General features: G+C 30.7%; 1 protein-coding gene across 1 annotated transcript in view; it reads left to right on the forward strand.

Annotated features, from left to right (window-relative positions):
* LOC124373164 (tektin-B1-like) overlaps positions 1-21,272 on the forward strand; it is a 40,518-nt gene extending 19,246 nt beyond the window's left edge. Inside the window, 1 exon segment of the mRNA XM_046831563.1 lies at positions 20,907-21,272. Coding sequence (XP_046687519.1) covers positions 20,907-21,105 — 199 coding nt within the window. The 3' untranslated portion in view covers positions 21,106-21,272.
* The last annotated feature ends 3,610 nt before the right edge of the window (positions 21,273-24,882 follow it).

The raw sequence follows: 24,882 nt of genomic DNA on the forward strand, positions 1-24,882 counted from the left end.
GCTGAGAAATAACACAGCAAATCTCAATGAAAAATTAACCGAATCTACAGTCGTTCGTCTCCAAAAGCGATCGGTACATTACTATCTACTCTGTGGAATGAAAAATTAACCAAATCTACAGCTGTTTGCTTCTACTTTCTTAAGCTGTGCTTTGTAAAATGTTGTCAAATCTGCTACGAATAAAGGAAAAATCTTCAATGACAGTCGAGGTGTGCTACTACAGACCGACCATCACGATAATCGCTTCGCCTGCGTCATATCCGTAGTGATATCACGCCGTGAGAGGCGCAATCGTTGGTTTACAAGCACCATTTAGTTAAATAAATTTTTCTATCTAAATGGAGCGCGAAAAAATATCATGTCCGTTCTGCAAAAAAGAAATTTTAAGAAAAAACTATGATCGCCATTATAATTCTAAAAGTCACGAAAAAAACAAGCAAATTTACGATAATGAACTAAATTATTTAAGACAATGGGCTAGAGAAAATAAAATTGCCGATCACGAAAACATGTTTAATATTGAGAAATTACGTGAATTAAAGAGAAATTTCAAAGTTGAAAAGAAAAATCTCGACCTATTTAATGATGAAAAAACTTCATTCAATAGCTGAAAAGTTGGCTATCGGTACTAACGATAAAACCAAGTCTGAAATGATCGAAGAAATTGATAAAACTCTTAAAGTAAAATCCGAAAATATCATTGATGTAGAAGTTTTTATCCTCAATACACTGTCTTTTCAAGCAATACATTTTAACAAACTTGAACGACAATTCCATGTCAATTTACAAATATCTTTCAATTATGCGGTCAGAAATTAAAAGTTTAATCGAGAAATTTCAAGAAAATGTTAAAAATATGAAGGGTTATCTCTCTTTGGAATGCGAATACGAACGAACTTTAGTAAACGGTGAACGACAAACTTGCCCAATGTACTTTACTATAAAAGCAGACGAAATCTTCGACGTAAACGACTTTATTACTAAGCAATTTAATAAATTAACACATCGAGAACAAACGAATAATCCAAATAAAGGTTCCGGATGGACATTTAAAAGTTGTAAACAACTAGTTTTGAGCCTTAACAAACACGAAATGATGAATGCAGGATCATACATCGATTTACCAAAGAATATCAAAGATAAAAAAGCTTGTATAAATATAAAAAATAGAGATGATTTTTGCTTTATTTACTCAATAAGATGTGCTATTGAAAAACCAGAAAGAGACTGTGAACGTGTAAAGCAATACGAAAAATTTGTGAATGACGAAATATTTTCAGGTTTTGAGTATCCAATGTCTCTGAAAGATATACAAATATTTGAAAAACGAAGCTACAATTCCAAGTATAAGTATCCAACAATGTCTATCAATGTCTACAGTTTTGATGAAAATATTAACATTGTTCCGTTACAAATTTCTGAAAAATATGACGCTGAAACAAACATTGATTTATTGTATGTTAAACAAGATGATAAATCTCATTATGTTTTGATAACCGATTTAAATAAGCTTGTTTCTTCGCAGTTGTCTAAACATAAAGAAAGAAAATTTTTGTGTAGAAGATGTTTAAGCCATTTTTACAAATCTGGAGATTTAACAGATCACTTAGAAATTTGTAAAAATCATGAAGTTTGTAAGCCAATTATGCCATTTCCAGGTCAAACAACTAAATTTACTAATTATCAAAAGAAATTTAACCATCCGTACGTAATTTATATGGACTTTGAGAGCATATTAGAAAAAATTCCGACATGCAAGAACAATCCACAAAGATCGACTACAACCAAGATTCAGAGGCACATTCCTTATGGTTTTACTCTATATTTAGTGTCGAATGTGACCAATCGCATGTACAAACCGATATGTTATCGTGCCAAAAATGAAGAAGATTTGAAAAACGTCCCGACAAAATTGTTTGAAGAACTCAATAAATTATCGAAATACATAGCGAAAAAATATAATTCTAAGAACATGAAACCTATGAAATTGACAGAAGAAGAAGAAATTTCGTATCAAAATTCAAACGTTTGTCATATCTGTGAATGGTCTGCTTATGATGTTGGGTCAATTCAGTATGGTTTTACTCCTGATAGTTGGAAAGATAAGAGTTATAATAAAGTGAGAGATCATTGTCATTTAACCGGCAAGTTTCGAGGCGCAGCTCATGCATGTTGCAATCTAAATTTGAAATTTCCTCAGAATATTCCCGTTTTCTGCCACAATATGTCAAATTACGATACTCATTTGTACATAAAAGAATTGGCTAAACAATATGGAAATGTTGATTTGATTGCAAACACCGATGAAAAATATATAAATTATTCTGTAAATTCTGGATATGGCTATGAATTCGAAGGTGATAAGCCAAGAAAATTCCTCAAGTTTTCGTTTGTAGACACGTTCAGATTCATGGCCTCGTCTATAGAAAAGTTAGCTAAAAATCTAAAGAGAGAAGACTTCAAACATACAAATCATTTTATACAAGATGGAAGAATATTGAATGAGATAATAGAAAGACAGCCAAATGACGACGACGAGATTTTTAAAATTCTATCTGGAAAAGGAATATTTCCCTATGAATTTATCGACAGTATTGAAAAACTTGATTACACAGAAGAATTGAGAATTCAAGATTTCTATTCACTTTTGACAGATGAGAGCATATCTGAGAAAGATTTTTAACACTACTTAAATGTTTGGAACAAATTAAAAGAGAAAAATTTTGGAAATTACTCTGATTTGTACAATATCCAAGATGTTTTATTGCTTGCTGATATATTCGAAAATTTCAGAAACATTTGCCTTAATTGTTATAAACTCGATCCGGCACACTATCTAACAGCTCCCAGTCTCGCATGGGACGCAATGTTAAAATTAACGAAAATTGAGCTTCAGCTAATTAACGATTATAATATGTATTTGATGATTGAAAAAGGCATTCGCGGGGGCATTTCTCAGTGTATTAAACGATATGTGAAAGCAAATAACAAATATTTAAAAGATTTTGATAAGACAAAGCCCGAAAACTATTTACTCTATCTCGATGCAAACAACCTTTATGGGTATGGTCTTATGCAAAAAACTGCCGTTTAGTGATATCAAGTGGATGGATCCTAAAACGTATACAAAAGAAGAGTGGCAAGAAACAATTTTAGAACTCACTGGCGACGAAGATTATGGCTATATTCTCGAAGTCGATCTTGGATATCCAACAAATTTACACGAACATCACAAGGATTTACCTCTTGCTCCAGAACATTTTAAAAACAAACTTTGCACAACTCTACTGGATAAAACTGAATACGTTGTTCATTCGAGAAATTTGAAGTTCTATTTGGAACAAGGTATGATTTTGAAACATGTGAATAGAGTTATTGCATTCGATCAGAAGCCTTTTATGAAAGAATACATTGATTTTAACACAAACATGAGAACCAAAGCTACAAGCGACTTTGAAAAGGACTTTTATAAGCTGATGAACAACTCAGTTTTTGGAAAATCTATGGAAAATGTGAGAAACAGATGTGATATTAAGCTTGGAAATGAAGAATTTTCAATGAAACAAGCTAAGAAAACAAATTTCAAATGCTTTAACATCTTTGACGACAACTGTATAGCGAGTCACATGTACAAACAAAAGGTTAAATTTAACAAACCGATTTACATAGGATTTTCAGTTCTCGACCTCTCAAAATTGCTAATGTACGAGTTTTATTACAACAAATTAAAGAAGTTTGATCCAGATTTGAATCTGTGTTACATGGATACAGACAGTTATTTCCTAGAATTGAAACGAGATCCTTTTAAAATTATTAAAGAAAATATAGATGACTTTGATACAAGTGATTATCCAAAAGATCACGAATGTTTCACTACTAAAAATAAGAAGGTAATAGGGAAATTCAAAGATGAGTTAAATAGCGAAGTTTTAGAAGAATTTTGTGGTTTAAGGTCTAAGATGTACTCGTACAAATATCTAGATAAAAACCCAGTTAGATGTAAAGGGATTAAGAGAAGCGTTGTAAATAAAACAATAAATATCGAAAACTTGAAGAAATGTTTGTTCGAAGATAAAGAAGAATTTAGGGAGATGACAGTAATCAAAAGCTACAAACATGAGTTGTACACCGTCACTATAAACAAGTTAGCACTGAACGCTAAAGATGATAAGAGAATTGTCCTAGAAAATAAGATCGATACAGTACCATACGGCTATGAAGCGAAAGATGATAAGAGAATTGTCCTAGAAAATAAGATTGATACAGTACCGTATGGATATAAAACAGATATATTAGACGAATTAAATAAACTTGGAAACTTTGATATGTAAATGGAAGATGATTTAATTCACTGTCACAAGTGTAAAAAGAAAACGAAAAATATAGATTCAAAAATCGTTCAAACTCAAAATGGATTGTATAGAATTGCTGCAAAATGTTCAAAATGTAAGACAAACAAGAGTAAGTTTATAAAGAATCCAAATCCAAAACCTGTTAAGCAAGAATTGAAGACTAAAGATGAGATAGAGATTGAAGCTCGAGAAATTCATGCACCAGTACGAAAAAAGTTTAAAAAGAGAAAAATTATAACATTAGGAATTGACGATTTATGAGCAGCAGATTTAGTTATAATGTCTAACTATTCAGATCAAAATGATGGATTTAAGTATATGTTAAATGTTATTGATACTTTCTCAAAATATGCTTGGTCAAGAGCTATCAAAAGAAAAAACGGCAAGGATATTTCAAAAGCTTTCGAAGATATAGTAAAAGATGCCATAAGGATCAATCACAAACCTCCTAACCTACTTCATACAGATAAGGGTTTAGAGTTTAAAAATAAAGAATTTAACGATGTTTTGAGGAAATACAACATTAAGATTTATCATACTGAAAACGAAGAGAAATCAAGTATTGTAGAGAGATATAACAGAACTCAAAATGAGAGAATGAAAGTAATTTTTGAGATTAATAAAAACTTTAAATGGATCGATATTCTTCAAAAAATCGTAAACAATTATAACGATACAGTTCACAGCACAATCAAAATGAAACCGAAAGACGTAGATAAGGATGCAGAAAAGGAGTTATTAGAGACCGTTTTCAAGTATGTTCCACCTGAAATTCACACGAAAACTAAATTTAAAGTCAATGATCATGTAAGAATTGTTAGTAAAAAACAAACATTTTCGAACAAATATAAGAACAATTGGTCAAGAGAAATCTTTGTGATTTATCAAATTAATAACACAGATCCTGTAACTTATAGTATAAAAGATTTAAATAATGAAGAAATAACCATATGAAAAATAAGTTTTATGAATATGAATTGAAGAAGTCAAAACTGTAATATAAATTTTCTATATATAAATGGCGCATCAAAAGAAATGTACAAAGTGCAAAGAATTTAAAGATTTAAATGAATTTTATAAAGATAAAAATAGGAAAGATGGAATGCATTATAATTGCAAAGATTGTGAAAGGGAATATCATAAAGAATTATATGATAAAATAGAAAAATTAACTTTGGAAGATAAAGAATGTCTTAAATGTAAAGAAACTAAAAAAATTTCAGAGTTTAATAGTGATCACTATAGTAGAGATAAGAAAGACTCATATTGTAAAGATTGTGTAAAGAAGAATCTTCATAGATTATATTATGAAGATACTCAATGTGAATGTGGAAGAACTATAAAATGGTTAAATAATTATCAAAAACATTTACAAACCAAATATCATAAGTTAAGAGTTTAACATTTTCATCGTGTAATAATTTTTTCTATATAAATGGAGTCTCAAAAGAAATGTACAAAGTGTCAAGAAGAGAATAGAAAAGACTGTTATTGTAAGGAATTATATGATAAAATGAACAAATTAACTTTAGAAGAGAAAAAGTGTTACTTTTGTAAAGAAATTAAAAATATTTCTGAATTTAATAACTGGCAGTATATAGTAAAGATAGAAAAGATGCTTTTTGCAAAGATTGTGCTAAAAAAATTTTCAGCGAAAGTTATAAAAACGAAATGCCTTGTGAATATGAAAAAAAAATTCTACGATGGTTACCTAGTTATGCTAAACATTTACAAACAAAATATAATAAATCGAGAGTTTTTAGTAAAATTTAGAAACATTTTTATCGTGTAATTTAGATATTCTATAAATCAGTCGAGATTCTGCCATATTTGTAGTAAAATGATTTCCGTTGTATAAAATATTCAAAGATTCTTTCATTTGGTTGTAGAGATTTATACTATTTGGATCTCCTTGTCTTAATAAAATTTCCATTTCTGGGTAATCAATTTCAAGTTCTTTCAATCTTTTCGGTATTTCTCTCTTTTGAGCTCTGATAACGTAATAAGGATATTCCCACATGTGATTCTTCTTAATTAATACAAAAACATGGTGTTTTTTCTTAGCAAAATCTTTACAAACAAGGTCTGGTTTCATTAAGTCAATTTTTACACTTTGTTTTGTGATTATTTCCGTTTTTATTTCATCTTTAATTTGCAAGTGTTTAACTTCGTCCTCTAAATATTTAATCTTGTTTTCAAGTTTGTACTCACCAAATTTTCTAATGGAGGGTAAAACCTCTTTTGTAACCCACTTTTGAAAGGTTTTTGCTTCTAATTTATTAGATCTTAGTATTAAAGAATAAAATCCAGATTCATTAATGAAAATAGTGTCAGGATGAAGATTTTGAAAGGGTCTATGGCATAGACTCTTGTAATTTATATATTTAAAGGCTATTTTCTCGTCATTATCAATATTATTTATGATGGCTTGTCTAGTATTTTCATATTGTAAAATTTCTGCAACATCTTTAGCCTTAAACCAAATTTTATTATTTTCGTCAACAATCGTGCAAATGTCTTTATTATTGAATGTAAGTTGATTGTTGAGTAGGTCTACAACTGACTCCATTTAGATAGAAAAGAAATTTAACTAGTAATTTTTATTTCAGTATAAAGTCCAGATTCATTGATAAAAACAGGGTCAGGATGAAGATTGTTAAGGGGTCTATGGGATAGACTCCTGTAATTTATACATTCAAAAGTTGTTTTCTTGAAAATTTGAAGGTAAGCTATTCAATAGCTCCCCTTGATTCATCATTCTTTCGACAATCTTAAATATATTGTTGTTTTACTCTCATTATTTAATAAATTTCCCTCAGAGTCTTGTATAGTTAGAACGATTTTTTGAATTCTTTTAATATTTTTTCTAATTGGAATATAATCGATTTCATTCGGTTTTTCACTGATTTTTTGATCCATAAGCAACATTTGGGAAAAAAGTGTACAAAATTTCAGATTCTTTGTGTAAATGTTCGGTATGATTTTCAAAAACTAGGTTCAACGAGATTGCAGTGCACTTCAATTACATCGAACGATCTAAATTTTGGCGTTTTATTTCCTAAATATACCTGATTTGGCTCAATAGTTTCTTGAACAAACCCTAACAAATCTACAATAATTGCTGAAAACATTATTCTTACTGGTGATTTTATTTGAATTTTATTAGAGAGATAATTTTTTTGCATTTCAAACTTGTTTTCGTCAAAGTTTAAAGATTTATCTGATTGTTTGAATGTTTTCAGATAATTTTTAAGGGAATTTTTAATTTGATCGAAAGTATAATATCCTTTGTTTAAACCATAATATTTTGTTATGTTCTTCTCACTAAATCCTATACAATAAGGAGAACTTTCACTAATATTTATTACAAAATTGTCAGAATAAAAACTGCTTAAACCGATAAAATAATTTGATTCTTCCTCTAAGTGTATAGGGTGTTCCAAGTTTAAAACTAATTTAGAGCTTTCTGAAGTCAACTTGAACAGCTTCATTTTCGCAAGCGTTGCTTCAAGATGAAAATCTTCTATTTAAATGGAGAAATTTTTAAAGCAAAAAGATCAGATAAAACTTCAAACGTTTGAAGAAAATAAGAAAGATCAACCAATCAGATTGTTAATTGTTGGTTCAAGTGGATGTGGAAAAAACAACTTTATTATTGAATTTTATCTACAATAGGTTGATTCCTTATTCCAATTTGTATGTTTTTAGTAAATCTTTAGAACAAGACGCCTATAAAAAATTACAAGAAAGATTTGAAAATATTGAGAAAAACTTAAACAAAAAAATATCACATTTTTATAATGCTTCTGAGGACATAGTTCCGTTAAGCGAATGTAAACCCAATTCGTTAATCGTTTTTGATGATTGTATTTTGGAAAATCAGGACGTTATTAAGGAATATTTCGTAATGTCTCGTCACAAAAACATATCTTGTATCTATCTTTCCCAATGCTTTTCAAAGGTTGATAAACAAGTTATAAGAAATAACCTGAATATGTTGTGTATTTTTAAGCAAGATGATCACTATTCGAGAAAGATTTATAACAATTATGTGGGATCTGATATGAGTTTTAACCACTTTATTGAGTTATGTGATAAAATTTGGAAGGAAGACTACGGATTTTTAACTATTAATCTAACTTTGAAGCCTAAAAATGGTAAATATCTGAATAAATTTTCTAATATAAATGCTGCTCAGTGGTCTGACAAATCTACTTGATAAAATATTTGTTACAATTATTTTTATATTATCTTTAATTTTTATTTACATTATGAAAATAACAGAAAAACGGTAAATCTGTTCACGTTCCACGTTCACGTTCCACGTTCACGTTCATGTTTCACGTTCATGTTTCACGTTCGTGTTTACGTTTCACGTTCGTGTTTACGTTTCACGTTCGTGTTTACGTTTCACGTTCGTGTTTCACGTTCACGTTTTACGTTTTCGTGTTCACGTTTCCACGTTCCACGTTTACGTTTCAAAATTTTCCTAAATAAATGGCGAACGTAACTTCTGAAGAAGCGAAAAAACTTGATCAAATCGAAAAGAAATTAATCAAAGAATTTAAAGAACAGATTCGAATGGATGAAGAAGAACAAGAACTTATTCAAAAAAATTAATCAACCTGTAACTTCTGCAATAAAAAATGTTGAGGGCAAAATTGAAAATGTTTTAAGCGATAATCAAAATTTAATGAATTTGGTTCCAGTTGTACGACAATTTGCTGATATTTCGATTCCAGAATCTGAAGTAGAAGAGTTTGAATTGCCAAAATTACCATCTTCAACACCATTTAGACCTCGAATCATTGAAGACTCTACCATAGTTGAACCAATAAGTCCTGGAACGACGGATATAATAATTGGTAAAATTGGTAAAAAATTCCTTCCTAGAGTAAAAGATGATAAATTTGGTTTGTATTGGGATAAAAAAAAGAAAAGTTTTATGATTGGAAATTTGCCCGTGAATTTTGAACATAATGATATAATTATTGAAGATAAAACATATAAAGGAACTCAAGGTTTATGGAGATTATTAACAGGCACTGATGTTCCAAAAGACGGTTTATATTCTGAAGAAGACTTGAAAAAGTATACAGAAATTTTATGGGAATCTGACTCAATTTACAAAAATAATGATCCATCAACTAAGAAACCAAAGTCAAGTAAAGGTAAAAAATATCTCAATTTGATTAAACCAATTTGGGAAAAACGAATCGAAGGATCAGGTGTGAGAAAATACAATGATAATAAGATTGAATACAGATATATCGACGATTTGACAAAACTCGATGGAATTATTAATTATATTTATGCTCAAGAAAAGGCTGGAAACAACAATTTTTTGAACGAAAAGAAAGCGATTAAAGATTTTATTTCGAACAAACTTGATGAAATGATTGAAAAACCTGATGGAATTAAATATTTAAAACGAGTTTTGCCGGCAATAAGTTCATCTATGATTGAGGGTAGTGGACTTTTGAATGATTTTATCAACAATTTACCTTTTGAATTACACGTACCAACTTATCAGTATCTGGGGCCTGGCACAAAACTCGAAAAAAGACTAAAAAGAGGAGATCCTGGTATAAATAAATTAGATCAAGCTGCTATGGAACACGATATTTTTTATGCAAAACATAGAGACACAAATTCCATACATATCGCAGATAAAGTTTTGCAAGATAAGGCAATGGATAGATTTTTATCAAAAGATGCTAGTTTAGGTGAAAGATTTGTTGCGCTTCCAACAGCTGGAGCAATGTTTTTGAAGAGAAAACTAGGAATGGGAATCGAAGAGAACTTGAAATTTTAACTATATAAATGGAGGTGAACGTAAACTTCAGCAAAAATCAGAAAGAAAAAATAAAATCCGCTTTTAAGAAGAAAATACCCGTTAGTATTCAATTTAAAATAGATCAACTAAAAAATGGCGAAGATAAGATATTTTTAACAAATAGACAATACAATAAACTCGAAAAACATAAGAAAAACAATAAAGGAACCAGAATAGAATTTTCTTATAATCAGTTGAAAGAACTCAAAAATGGTGGACTTTTGAAAGATTTATTAGATTTTGGAGAAAATATTCCAGTTGTTAAAAATGTTGTTCCTTATGTTCGTAAAGCTGCTCCAATCGTTAAAAAGGATGTGATTCCTATTGTTCGAAACATTTTAAATTGGTTAGATAAAGAGTTGGAAGATGTTACAGGATCTGGATTAGATGAAAAAACTTTGAATTACGTGAAATCAAACATTAAAAAAAATTTGAAATCAAACCTTTAACATTCGGGGAATTGGAAGAAATCTGCAAAAATATTAAACATTTTAGAGGAATCTTCATGAGAGATACATTACCTGAAAAAGTTAAGAAATTTGAATGTGGAATTGTGAATTTAGACTCGATTATGGGAAGTGGAACGCATTGGATTTGTTATTATAAAAATGATAAGAATGCATGTTATTTTGATTCGTATGGAAGAATTGAGGACAAACCACCTATAGAATTGATTAAATATTTGAAAAAATCAAGCGTCTACTACAATGATTCTCAGATTCAAGACTATAAAGATCCCCCAATTTGTGGTCATTTATGTGTTTTTGTTTTGAATGAACTGAGTACTGGTAAAGATTTTAAAGAAGTTGTTAACAAATTATTACTTAATAAATATGGATTCACAAAATATTTTTGACGTATTTGGAACACAAATTATTCAAAATGTAGATAATAGTTTGAATTTTGATAGTTTGAGAAATGAGTTTGATAACAAGTTAGAAAATTTATTACAAAACCTTCCAGATTCAGATATGTTTGCTGTCGAGATTGAAGATTTTAAAGCAGAATATGATAACAAACTTGCAAATTTCATGAGTTCAAATGAAGTTGCTGATAAAAATAAAAACATTGGAAAAAGAAGTCGATGATGGTGTAAAAAAATTATTTACCAATTTAATGTCTCATATCGAAAAAGCTGATAAAATTACTGAAGCGATCAAAGTTGAAAAGAATTATGTTAGTTTGGCTAATAAAAAAAGAATTGTCGGTGTTCGACCTGGTATTGACAAACATGATGTTGTTGTTAAAGAACAAATTTTAAAACCTCTAAAATTATCAGAAAACATCGATATTGTTGATTTACATGATCCGAATGTTAAAAATGCCTTAGATTTTAAAGGAAAAAGAATTAGCGGTGTTAGTAAAGGAATTAATCCATTTGATGTTGTTGTAATGATTCAATTAGAAGATCCTATTAAAATGTTTAATGAACTAAAACAAAATTATGAGAATCATAAACAGCATGTTAAAGATTTTACAACAGAAGTCTATGAAAAACTTGATGAAAGAAGTAAAAAGATCAGTAGACGATGTTGGTGAATTACTTGATAAAGTAAATAAACTAGAAGAAAACTTTAATACATATAAAAATGATGTTAATGTATTAGTTGGTGAAGTAATTAACAAAATTCTGGAAGATTTTGATACACATTTCAATGAGAAAGTAAACTTTTTTGAAAATTTTGGTACACGTTTCAATGAGAATGTAACACATAATAATGAATTACTTAAAAGAATAGATGATCAATACTCTTTATATCTCGATAAAGTAAATAAACTAGAAGAAAACTTTTATAAATTTAAAGAAGATGTTAATAAAACTTTTGAAAATATTGATAACAGATTTAATGGATTAGGCGGCTATGATGACTAATTTTCCTTATATAAATGGCGCTCATATATTGTGTGAGATGTAAAGAAAAAACTGCAACAAATGATATAAAATACTATGCAAACATCAATGGAGTTAAGAGAATATCTGGAAAATGTGCTGAATGTAACTCAAAAAAGAGTCAATTTATAAAAACTTGATTTTGAAATTTTTTCCTAATAAATAGAGATGGCGGGACATTACAGTGCTTTCGATCTTTTTATCATGCAACACGAAAGAGATTTGAAAAAAGAACATTGGGATGACATTTCTCAAAAATATGAATTATCCGAAGATATGATGAGATTATACGTAAACAAATTGAATTGGTATAACATTGCAAAATATCAAACTCTGTCCCCAGAGTTTCATTCAAGAAAATATACATTATCAATTAAAAGATCATATGTCTGTTCTTTGTCTCTATCAACACTTGAGTATAAAGTTTTTGGATGAAAATAAAGATACAGTTGATTGGAACAATATTATAGATAGCGGTTACTATCCTGTGCAGATTTTATTGAAATATGTGACCGAGATCGCAAAATTTAAGGAAGAGAATCCTGAATATGACGAAGTAGATCATTAAAAATGACTCTAATCTTTTTAATTATTTTACTAAAATTTATATCTTTTCTTATAAAAACGTACATTAGATCGATGAAAAAATGATACACGATGTTTAAAATTTCTAAATTTTCTCTTATTAAATGGCGGACTACAGAAAATATGCTAGTGATATTGAAAGGGCGGAGTTTAAAAATTTCTATCCAATTAGTAAACAACATTTGAATGAACCGAATAAAAGAACTGAGTTTAATATTGATTTTGGAGATAACTTTTGCTCGTCTAACTTCCAGTTTTATATTTCTGGAACTTTAACAAAACAAGATGGTCAAGCATATCTTGGAACTGATAATGTTAGATTAATCGATAATTTTATTACCGTTTTTATTTTCTAAGATTGAAGTAAGAAAACACAATAAATTGATAGAAGAAGTCGAAAACTGTGGCCAATTAAGCACAATTAAAGGAACTATTTCGTATTCAAAAAGTGATGTTATTTCTCAAACTTCTAATGGCTTTGAATCAGATTTTAAATTTGGTGTTTTTGAAGCAGCTGGAAATTTATCTCATTTTGGATTAGGATTTTTTGAAAATGTTACTATTCCGATCTATAAAGGAGGATTTTATCTAAGTTTTATAAGAGCAGAAGACGATGATGTGATTCTGAAGACTGCAACTGGAAATGTTATGCCTGTTGATGGAAAAATAACAATTACAGATTTTTTTATTAGAGTTCCAATGATTGATTATAAAACCACGAGTAAAATTAGGTTGATTGATGAAATTACAAAAAGTCAAAACATTATGTTTAATTTTCTAGATTGGCAATGTATTGAACAAAAAGGTATTTCCGGAACAACTTATTCGTTCGATATCACAAATATTTATAGAAATATCTTCAATCCCAAGTTCGTTATTATAGGTTTTCAAACAGATAGACAGAATAATCAAGAAAAAATCCTTCAAAGTTTGATAGTTTGGATGTAAAAAATATCAGAGTAAAATTGAACGGTTCTTATTATCCAGATGAATTACAAAATTTAAACATTTCCGGAGGTCTTTTCAGAATCATGTATCAGATGTATCAAGATTTTAAGAAAGTTTACTGTAATAATAAGGAAATGTATTACAATCCTAAAGAATTTTTAGCGAATAGACCTATTTATGTCATTGATACAACAAAGAGTTTGACAAATATTTCTGGTTCAAAGAACGATATAATTATCAATATGGATTTTCAAAAAGCTGTTACAAACGCGATTTGTTATGTGGTTGTGGTTTCTGAGAAATTTTTAGCCTATGATGTGATTAAGAACGATATTAGAGAAATTCAGTAAAATTTTTGAAAAAATCGTCTTATTGTCTATATTATTCATTGGATAATTCTACAACTTTACAGAATTGTTAAAGACATTGATATAAGTATTCATTTTTAATTTCAAAAGAATATCTTAAAAAATGGGGATGATATTAACAAAAAACTATTCCAAGGTCATCTTAAGGGTTGGACCGGAAGTTATGATTTTAAAAATTACTTTAATATTTACTGATCCTATATACCAAATTTCAGCAAAAAAGCTCCAATAGTTCTCGAGATATAAGAGTTTTAAGATAAGGGATGATTGGGGTAGTTTTTGAAAATTTTGTTATTTTCATGAAATTTTAAGTTGAACTCGCTTGTTTTTGAAGTTTCAGATTTTTCTGATTATTTTTTTTATTTTTTTATGAATATTAAGAAATAGGGGATGATTTCACCCTTAGGGATAAGTTAAGTCGAAAGAGTTAAGTATTTACTATATGTGTACCAAATTTCATTAAAATCGGTTGAGTGGTTTTTGAAATATAAAATTATTAATAAATTTGTAAACTAGCACTCCTAATTGAACAACTTATATAGCAGAGATATAGCTTATAACTTTCGAGACTCTCCGTAGCTCAGTTGGTAAGACGCTTGCCTTCAAAGCCTGAGGTTCTGGGTTCAAATCCCAGAGCTTCAGGCGCGCTTTTTATTGAGGAAGACATGGTTGTCGTTCAGTGGTTGGGGACAAGTCTTTACACGAGTGGCCATAGTGTAATGACTATAGAACAAGCCGAGTAATGACAACTGTGGTTGGCGCGCCATTTGCTTCCTCACCTTTCCACTTCATTCCTTAATTCCTTCTCTTCCTTAATTCGTTCATTACATTCTCACATCGTTCATTAATACAACATTACACTTACAAAACACCCAACACAAATTCCCTAATTGTATCTCTCCATCAACTTCTACACAGTAGTTACCAAAGAAAATTGAGACTTGGGAACAAAAAAATTCCAGAGTCTAAGACCCGAATTACAGCTCCTAGCCATTAACTTGGTTGGACAGTAGCAGTGCAGGGCCAAGTCTCTAAACAATAGACACCGTAGAAGTTGAATGTGATGTGATTCCCCATAGCGCAAACACGCACACTAACAACACTACACCAAAGACACAATCATTCATTTTGTCTTTTACAATAATTGATGATGTTCATATTATTCTCTTTCATTCCTTCTAAAACTTCAAAAATATACTCTTTCGCCACTGAAAAATCCCGATTTCTTCCGGAATAATCTTTGTAATCATAGACAAAATATCCTAAATAGTTGTACAATAGAATGAAATTATTTCTATTTATCTCTGTTGTAGAAATGTAAACACAAAACATTTGCGCTGAAAAATTTATATCTCGGCAGAGTTAGTTCCATAATCTCCATTTATAAAAAAATCTTTTTGTTTAAATGGAAGAGTATAATGCCAACTGTTACAAGTGTTATAATAGAGGAGAAATTATTGATAAAAAATATTTAGTTTGTAGAGATTGTAATTTAATTTTGTACGAAAGACCTAAACCTAGGAAATTTCGAAATAAACTAACACATTTGAATAATCTGCTTACAAAATTACAATACGGAGGTGAAAAACAAACAAAATTTGTTACAGAATTTAGAAAACAGAATAAAAATTTTTACTTATCTCTTGGAACCATTGACAAAATTATTTTCCTTTTCAAAGAATACATTAGGTTTGTAGGTATCGATACACACGTTTATTATGAAAAGATATTACCTGTATTTTTTCATTATCTGGATGTTGAATTTGTCTACGATTTTAAGCCAGAAATCCTCGATGATTTTATAGTACATTTGGAGAAAGTAAATGAAGAACCTCGTCAAACAATGAAGATGTTGGCAATTCCCTCGACTTCTCGAGTGATTGTTAGCAAATTTCATTTTTTCCGTCTTTAAATTTTTTCTATTTAAATGGAGTTCTTGAAAGAGTTAAATGATATTGGAGAATGTAAGTTTAAAGAGTATAAGAAGTTAAATGAATTGGAAGAAAGGAAGAAACATAGAATCTTGAATTTGGAGAAAATGAAAGATAAATTCGGGTTTACAATAATTGCCGAGTTGGAAGATTGTAAAGTACACTTGCCGAACAGATTTTTGACTGTTTTGGATGAAAAAAAGATTAAAGAATTAAACAAAAATGAAAAATTACACTTGATTGTTACTGGAAAGAAGACTATAAAAGATAAAGAAATTATAACAATTAACTTTGTAGAATAAAGTCTTTTCAGTTGTGCTCTAAAACTTGCAGTCCCTCCCCACGTCATAGTACTGTTTTGATAACCATAGTTGGTGTCTTTCTTCATAGGAATCACATGGAATATTATCTACAGTAATACCTTTTGTTTCACACAAAATGTGGCTATATTCTATAAGAAAAATTCTATAATGCTCTTTAATGAATTGTGTTGATAAATCTTGATACTCACAAAAATTCCTAAGAAATTCATCAATTAAGTCTTGATTATCTTGAAAGAACGTATAATATGGGAAAAATGTCATAAAAAAACGATGAAAACTCTCTGTTTGTTTATTTTTTACTTTCTTTTCAATATCTTTCGTAATTATATTAAATATGTAATCCCTTACTTTTTTAGTTTTTTGCCGATAGTAAAACACTCCATTAGACGTTTTTTCTGCAAAAGACTTTACAAGTTCTTTGAATTCTGTATCATTTAAGGAAAGTATCAACTGTTCTTTAAAATGTTTTGGTAATTCGTTGAACTCGTTAAAATTGTCTTTCTTTGTAAGTTTTTGAAATGCTAGAAACTGAAGAGAGCTTGGTGAGTTCATGTTGTTTATTTAGTAGAAAAGTTTTTTATTAAAGTACAGTATGTTTTTAGTAAAAATGTTTTAAATTGATTAAATTTTATTAAGATTTCGAAGATTTTTCCTTTATTCGTAGCAGATTTGACAACATTTTACAAAGCACAGCTTAAGAAAGTAGAAGCAAACAGCTGTAGATTTGGTTAATTTTTCATTCCACAGAGTAGATAGTAATGTACCGATCGCTTTTGGAGACGAACGACTGTAGATTCGGTTAATTTTTCATTGAGATTTGCTGTGTTATTTCTCAGCTTCCTTTATGGTACATTGAACAGTATTTTACATTGCTTTTCGGTCGGCTCCGAAAGTGCGCCAGGAACCCCATATTATTATCTACTAGCATTATCTATATTCAAATTATTATGGTTTGTGAGTTTGTTGGTAAAATATAGACTCAAATCTTACTCAATACGCAATGTCTAACTTAGTCAATGTGAGTAGAATAGGATCTATTGTGTGATTTAAACAAGGTTGCAAAAATAAATAAAGTTACTCGTAGCAGTGAAGAACTGAAGAAAATTTATTTTAATATTGTGAAAACTTGTTTGCTTTCTTCAACACTTTTTTCCATTTCGAAAAGTGTTTATTGTAATAAATGTGTGAATATTTTAATATTCTGATATAAATTCGTCATTCGCCAAAAATATCCTTCTTAACGTGTATGTATATTTACTTTTTAATTACCTTAGACAATAAACCTTTTTCCACAGAAATGACAGTTTATATGATCCCATATAAATAGAAATAAATTAAATACGATTAGGGGTTTACGAACTCATGGATCTCAGGTATTTAAAATAAATAAAAAGTTTTTCGATTTGATAACAGTGATTTGATCTCACTTGGTAAAAACAGGTCAAATGTAGCTGCAGTAATGTTAAGGAAACAGAATTTTTCCGGACATTTGCCATCGTTCAGTGAAACAATAAATCAGTAACACTACGTTTCGAGATCTATAATCTGATCTCTTTTTCAGGTAATAACTAACCTAATACATAATTACAAACTAGGTTAAAATAAACAAATCATACCAAAGCGTTGTGGCACGCCTAAGTCAGGAATTACAACCACCATGTTGTTTGTCAACTACACTAAAGCCGCATTTACACTGGAAACAAAACGTGTTTATAAACATTGTTTCTGGAACTTTTGTTCCACAAACAATGTTCCTGGAACTTTGTTTATATTATGCTACTATCATGAAATATTTTGCACACAATGTTCCTAAACATTTTAGGGCAGCCACTCTTGAAGATGTGGTTCTGACGATGAGGATGTTCTTCTTCTAGCTGCCGCTACCTGTGTTTTATTACGTGACAGAGAACCCAGGAGGTTCTGGGTAAGGCCTTCACTTGCGTCACGAGATGTTTATAGTGGAAGTGACCTATTCAAAGACCTTAACCCTAGAGAGCTAACGTGTTCAAAAAGTTACGTTAAAGCTAACGAGTCGTAAAAATTACGACAGGATTCAAAAAATGTACAAATACATTTTATTTTACAAAAATGCCATTTAATTGCGTATAAACACTTATAATACAGCTTAGTAAACCTTTTTAAAACTAAGTCTATGGTTAAATCTCATCTATACAATGGACACAGCATCTTCCGTGACACTCGGCACAGATTGGCTTGGCACATCGGCAGCAAAAGATTGACGTCATCCTCCGTTTTGCTGATGGACATATTCCACAAATTGTTCGACGGGGGGTTTTGAGGGACATTAACTTTGTTTGTTTGAAGAGGTGCCTTAATTATTTCAGCAATTGATTGGCGGAGTTTTCTTGGCAAGTTTGAGTAGTTCATACGGTGCTGAAGCCATGGTGTGATGAGGTCATATTGGTTTTGCATTGCAAAGTTTCTCCTTGAAAGCGGTTTCGGGCCTGTTTTCACCATGTTACTAGTGTAAATAACATAGGAATTTACTAGCATGACATTTATCATGCCAAAAAATACACATGATGGCCACCGCCTCGTCTTTCGGCTGCACGTCATTTAATGGCACATTTGATCCAAAGTATCAACTGCACCTTTGGTTGCGTTGTATGTCTCAATGATTAGAGGTTTTTTTGAGTCCTTATCAATTGATGGCTTTTCATGACAAGTCGATAGAAGCAACACATTTTTGGAATTCTTGACTTTGTATGAAATTATTGTTTTCATTCCATCGAAACAAAACATATTGACAACTTGTTCTACCAACAGAACGCATAAAAAATTATTGGTAGACCTGATGATTTGTATTTTTCAACAATGTTCCTATATCTAAACGTCTTGTGTTTCCGAAACATTCCACAATGTTTATAAACACCCTTTGATCTTACCGCTTTCTACGGGAAACAAGAAACATGTGGAGAAACACCGAATTTCTGTTCCGAACATTGTTTATAAACATTGTTCCAAGTAGTTATTCTTCGATTTGAGGAACATTGTTCCGAAACACTGTTTATAAACATGTTTTGTTTCCAGTGTAAACGCGGCTTAACTCTAAAAACATGCACTTGATAAAAAACTATACACAACACTAATCATTAAAACTGAACTACAGAATACAGGTCACTATACGTCTGCATTAGTCTTCCCACAACCTATGACTGACTGCAGCAATGTTATTCAATCAACAAATCCTCAGCCTATTCTATCTTAACTTATAGTAGGATTATAGTGACTCATCAATTCTAAGTTACTTAGAAATATTCCACTACTATATTCTGCAATTACTTCTTACTTACTTTTTCCCTGATGTGGTAAAATCTTTTGCACAAAAATAGGACATCAATAACCACTTTGATAATGCTCCTCTACTTCTCAATCTTCTATTGAATACTTCCTGGGATTTCAGATTCCTCATACTTTTTAATTTTCAACTTTTTTTCTTTTTTTATTTAATGTACTTCATACAATTTAACCTATGGCTGGATGAGTTTTCATAAATGGATTTGTGTATCCAATCCAAGGCCCTTGTTTAGATTTGGAAATGGCGATGATTTCCCTTTTTGATCCTTCCAAACAGAATACAATTTAAAAAAGCATCTTATGACTGACTATAAAGTTTACCACTCTCTCACTTTTTTGCTATTTGCAAGAGTCTTGTGATACCAATTTTATGTCTAGTCACATATTACCTAAAATTAAAAAATTGACACATCAACTGTTTGAGAACCTCGTTCAACCAAACACAATCTAACTTTATCACTGACAAAAGCTTTGGACCGTTAAAGACTTCAAATCTTACTCCAGATAGTACTTTCTCAGTTAAATGAGAATGGGAAGTATTATAATCTATTTTATGAAAACTCATTCTAATCCAAAACTGGTAGAAACATGTCCATGCTATTTATGGACATTTTCCAATGCTGACATTTCTGGACATTTCTAATAGAAACCTTTCAATAAACTTTCATTATTTAGCCTATTCTCAGCTCAAAACGTTTAGGTACATGAGTTTAAAAATTAACAAATAGAGCCACAATAACAGGGAAATGTTTTTATCTTTGCATTTAGACATGTTAAGTTAATGATTTACAAACAATAATTTCCACTTTTTATATCAATAACATGGGAAGAGGGTACTGGTTTTTGGTGCTTTTCTACCAAACCGTAACTTTGGTATCAAAATCAGGTGATACCTATACCTTGATGATTATGCGAAACCGTTGCAATGAAGTCCTTGGTGAGGACCATCCTTGCCACCCCGCTGCTGCACAGTAATGATTTCTGTGGATCTTCTGGATGTAAGATTCTTAGGTATGCCACTGAACCACATCCTGAAAAGCTCATTTATTTCTTTTACTTATTTCTTTGTAAGTAAATAGTTCCTTAGAAACTTCTTGATTTAGGAGAACTCCACATAGGTTCATTACACTATTTTCTTTATGGCGTATTCTAGATACTCTCCCTAACAGTCTTGAGCAGGGTGGTTTTTAGTTTTGACCTACGCTTTTTGAATTAGTATTACTCCGAGAACACTATTGAGAGACTGACAAGAAGCTCAAAGAATATTATTGATTAAAGATTTAGAAGTCTAGAAGTCAGCTAACAACTGATGTCTATAAACTTGTCACACACACAGACACACACACTGTTTCAGAGCTACTTACAACGGGTTGGAGGACCAGCTGATGGTGATTGACCGAGAACTCTACAACAAGAATCAGGCTCTAACTACGGATCTGCGCTGTCTGGACTTGCGTTCCCGCCTTAACACCGGAACTCGTGCCGACCCGGCCACACAGACTGATCGAAATATTGTCCTCACACGCATGCAGGACGAGATACCTCCGGAGTAGCTTTCCACACAACAATAAATCGTGCTTAATGTGGAGAATGTAGCTTTTCTAGTCAGAAATTTGTAGTCATTTGTGTCGTCATCTTTTGAGAAGTTTGAAATTTGAATATGTGTGTTTTTGTAATTTTATACACAATGTTCAGTAAATTTATAAATTGACAGCAAATATCGACTGTATGTTATTTCTACCTTGTGAATATTGTAAATATTCTTATTTTTAAGGAAATTCCATAGTACCTGTACCTGTATTGCTGAAGCGTTTGCTTTGTCAGACCTGCAGTAGGAATTCAAATGTAGGACATTTAAAAGTTACCTGATATTCCATAATCTTTAAGGATGTAATACAATGAGTATATTACTTAAGTTTTGCAAAGCTCTGTATGGAGACTAAAGGTCATTAAAAAACATTTTATCTCCTCACCCTGTATCATCCCCATCTCACTATAACAGGTCAGGAAGTATGTTAAACCTTATACAGTAGGTCATTAATGATTCTTACCAAGATAACAAGATTACTTTTGGTTCTCCGAAAGACAGTAATGGCTGTTAGAAGGACCCTCCACATCCCATTCTGCTAGGCTCGGAAATTAATAATTCTCCTAAGCAGGAGATTAGTTCTGTCCAAACCAACCAAGAACATGTGATTGTTTTCTTTGTGTTCTGAAACAATAACATTCTATGACAAGAAATTATTGAAGGCCAGAAAATAATGTTATTGGCCTCTGAAATTGTGCTGCTAACACAAAGTCACACTTAATGAAGGGTTATTTTGATACCTAACCACCTTTATGACTTGCAAACAATTCAACACAGATACTCTATCTGAATGTTGCACAAACACTCTGATTTGATGATCACAATGTGCCAGATCTCTTTTAAAGAATAACGGCCTTCTAGTCCAAAAGACAAGAACCAATTTTTATTTTATACTAATTCTTCGTGCATTGATAGAGAAATTTTCCTGTCATAGAAAAATGTATACATCAACTCTTGTTCTGGGGATGTCAAAAATGGGATGATATCAAAAAGATAACAAATATTAAAACATGATTTTTTCTCAGATAATATTGTTTGGCTAACACACTAAAAACCAATCTTAGTCAAAAGGTCAGACACACAAGTTAGTCTCTTGGAACTTTTTATCAAGAGACATAATACAGACAACATACGATTTTAAGAAGGAGCTTTCAGGTTCTTAATAATGACTTTCAGTCTCTTGGTATCAAGGATCTTTTCTTGGGAACCCAATGATTCAAAAGAGTATATTTTTTACTCGGGTTTCCAAGGGAATCATAAGTCCACTCCCAGAATTTTATTGTTTCTAACATTGGAAAGAATTCTCTTAAGTAATTCTTTACTTTGATTGATTTGTGGTATTATTTTTATGAATTAAAATTAGACCAACGGTAATATGTTACCAACATTGGTCTCCATAAAGAAGTAATAAAGGATTCTAAGTTTAGATCCAAAGTAGAAATTCATTTTGTCTGTTTTCATTTGACATGAATTAGGTCTGTTTCAAGAGAAGATTTATTATACTAAACATTATTATAATCTTTGATCATTATTTATATTTTAATAATATAGCTAGTTATGCTGCTTTATCAGAGTCAAGAACAACTGAGCAATATGACTATTGCCTTATTTATTGGATGTGCAGGTCCAGACACATGGTCATTCGTAATCAATATGGGTCTGTGCCTGGTAGAGAAGCATTTCTGGTTCCCATTCCTAAGGGGCCAAGACATTTAATTTACGAAATGTTTTGAAAACAGTTCTATTATGTTTGTACAATCATATCATTGAACTTTAAATTACTGCAGCATTCTTATTAAGTTCCAATATGACTTTGCCTTGAGAACACTATTGGTAAGAATTGTTAATCAATGTTGTGTTTTTAATTCTTAGCGTTGTAGAAATTACTCAGCATATACTGTTTACCACCACTATGTTGAGAAGAGTTGTCCAACATGTGCTAATAGGCTGTCACAATATTTTACTGCTGTCAAATAATTTCGATGATATTACATGTAATTTTTATTGTGTTGTGGGTCAACAAATTCTATCTTCACTGTTTATCATAAATCATAAGTGATTGACTGAGTCTTGATTTTGTATACATTTTTCACAAGAAATTTCATCATCTTTGATAAAATTTGAATAATAATACTGATGAGTTACAAATCCATACTGTTTAGCTTATTCCTAAATGTCAATCGATTTATTCTGACAATTTTTTTAATTGTTTATACTACTTCTTCTTTTTGTTTTTTTTTTTTTTTTTTTTTTTTTTTTTTTTTTATTCATAAGAAGAATACATTTTACAGAAGATTAATAATTGATGTTATTGAATTTTTCAAATACTTTCAAAGGAACTTTTTCTAGTGGATTTTGACTTTTTGCCCTATTTTATATAATTTTATACATTTTATCTATTAGATTATCACAGAAAATAATAAATATCTACTGTATATGGAATACACTTTAGAATTTTATTGGTTAAATAAATCTTGATTTTTTTATAATTCAAGACCTTTGCTAAAAACCTTTCAAACTCCATATAAATTACATGCAGATGAGGAAATATCTGTTGATAATGCACCAAGTAACTTGTTCAATTTTAAATGTTGAATTTTTTCAGATTTTTAAATGGTATAGGTCTTCAGACAAGTTTCCCAGTATTGTATATGAATGTTTACACTATCTGAGAGTGAAATACATCCAAGACCAAACCTCAACAAAGGGTTTACATTAGTTATTGTAAAAAAAAAAATACAAGTAAATTAAGTTTACCTAAATTGCAATTCAATATTCTCAAATACTGAAAAGAAAAATCAGGTGTAACACCAGTACACTGATTCTTATCCTAAAATACTTCCAACTATAAGAACACAATTGTAAAGGCCATTTTGAAATTAACTTAACAGACCAAAGTATAGTGTTACTCTATTTTGCTCAGTTAGTAAGTTTGTATACAAATGAAATCAATACACTTTAACACAATATTATATATAGGCTTGCCAGACGTCCCGGTTTGACCGGGACAGTCCCGGTTTTGAATTACGATCCCGGTGTCCCGGCCGGTTCACTACGCGTCCCGGATTAATTGAAATTGGAATCCTATCCTAGGATCTTTTATTACGCAAACGCTGAAGCTTTTAAAAATCTAAAAAGAAATCTCACAGAAAGGAAGGCGTCAAACTTTATCCCCATGACGGCCAAAAGCAAATACATGCTTCTTGATGAACAAGATCGCATTCAAATTAAACAAGAATTTGATGGATTTTATGACAGATGCATCGCTTATTTGAACCTTTGGGAGAATAGCTTTGGACACGCTGAGAAAATTTTCCTGGGTAAATCTGGCCACACAAAATGTTTCTTTCATGGGAAAATGTTGAACGTTCCGCTGAACTTATCAATGGAAGTCTTCCTAATCATGGCGATCTAAAAGTGAACGTTGACTTTTTGTTTGACGAAGTTGTTCTTGCCAAAGACTATTTTCAATCCATCTGGGAGAAGTGGACAGAGGAAGAAGCTCTAGGTAAGTGATAAGCGTATTCCAAGTGAAGAGAAATGGCTGAGGTTGTTTTCTCACTTTAAAGAAAACCATATAACAGCAAACAACCTATTTAAAATTATTGAGTACGTGTTCTGCATGCCGGGGACATCAGCAACCGGTTTGAAAGGGGTGTTCTCCTTGATGAATCAATGTGTGGACTGAAGATCGTGGTTTTGATGAAGGAGAGTCAACGGTTAAAAGGCTTGATGCTTGTAA

This window comes from Homalodisca vitripennis, unplaced genomic scaffold (assembly GCF_021130785.1).
Source record: "Homalodisca vitripennis isolate AUS2020 unplaced genomic scaffold, UT_GWSS_2.1 ScUCBcl_4973;HRSCAF=11455, whole genome shotgun sequence".
NCBI classification, from domain to species: Eukaryota; Metazoa; Arthropoda; class Insecta; order Hemiptera; family Cicadellidae; genus Homalodisca; species Homalodisca vitripennis.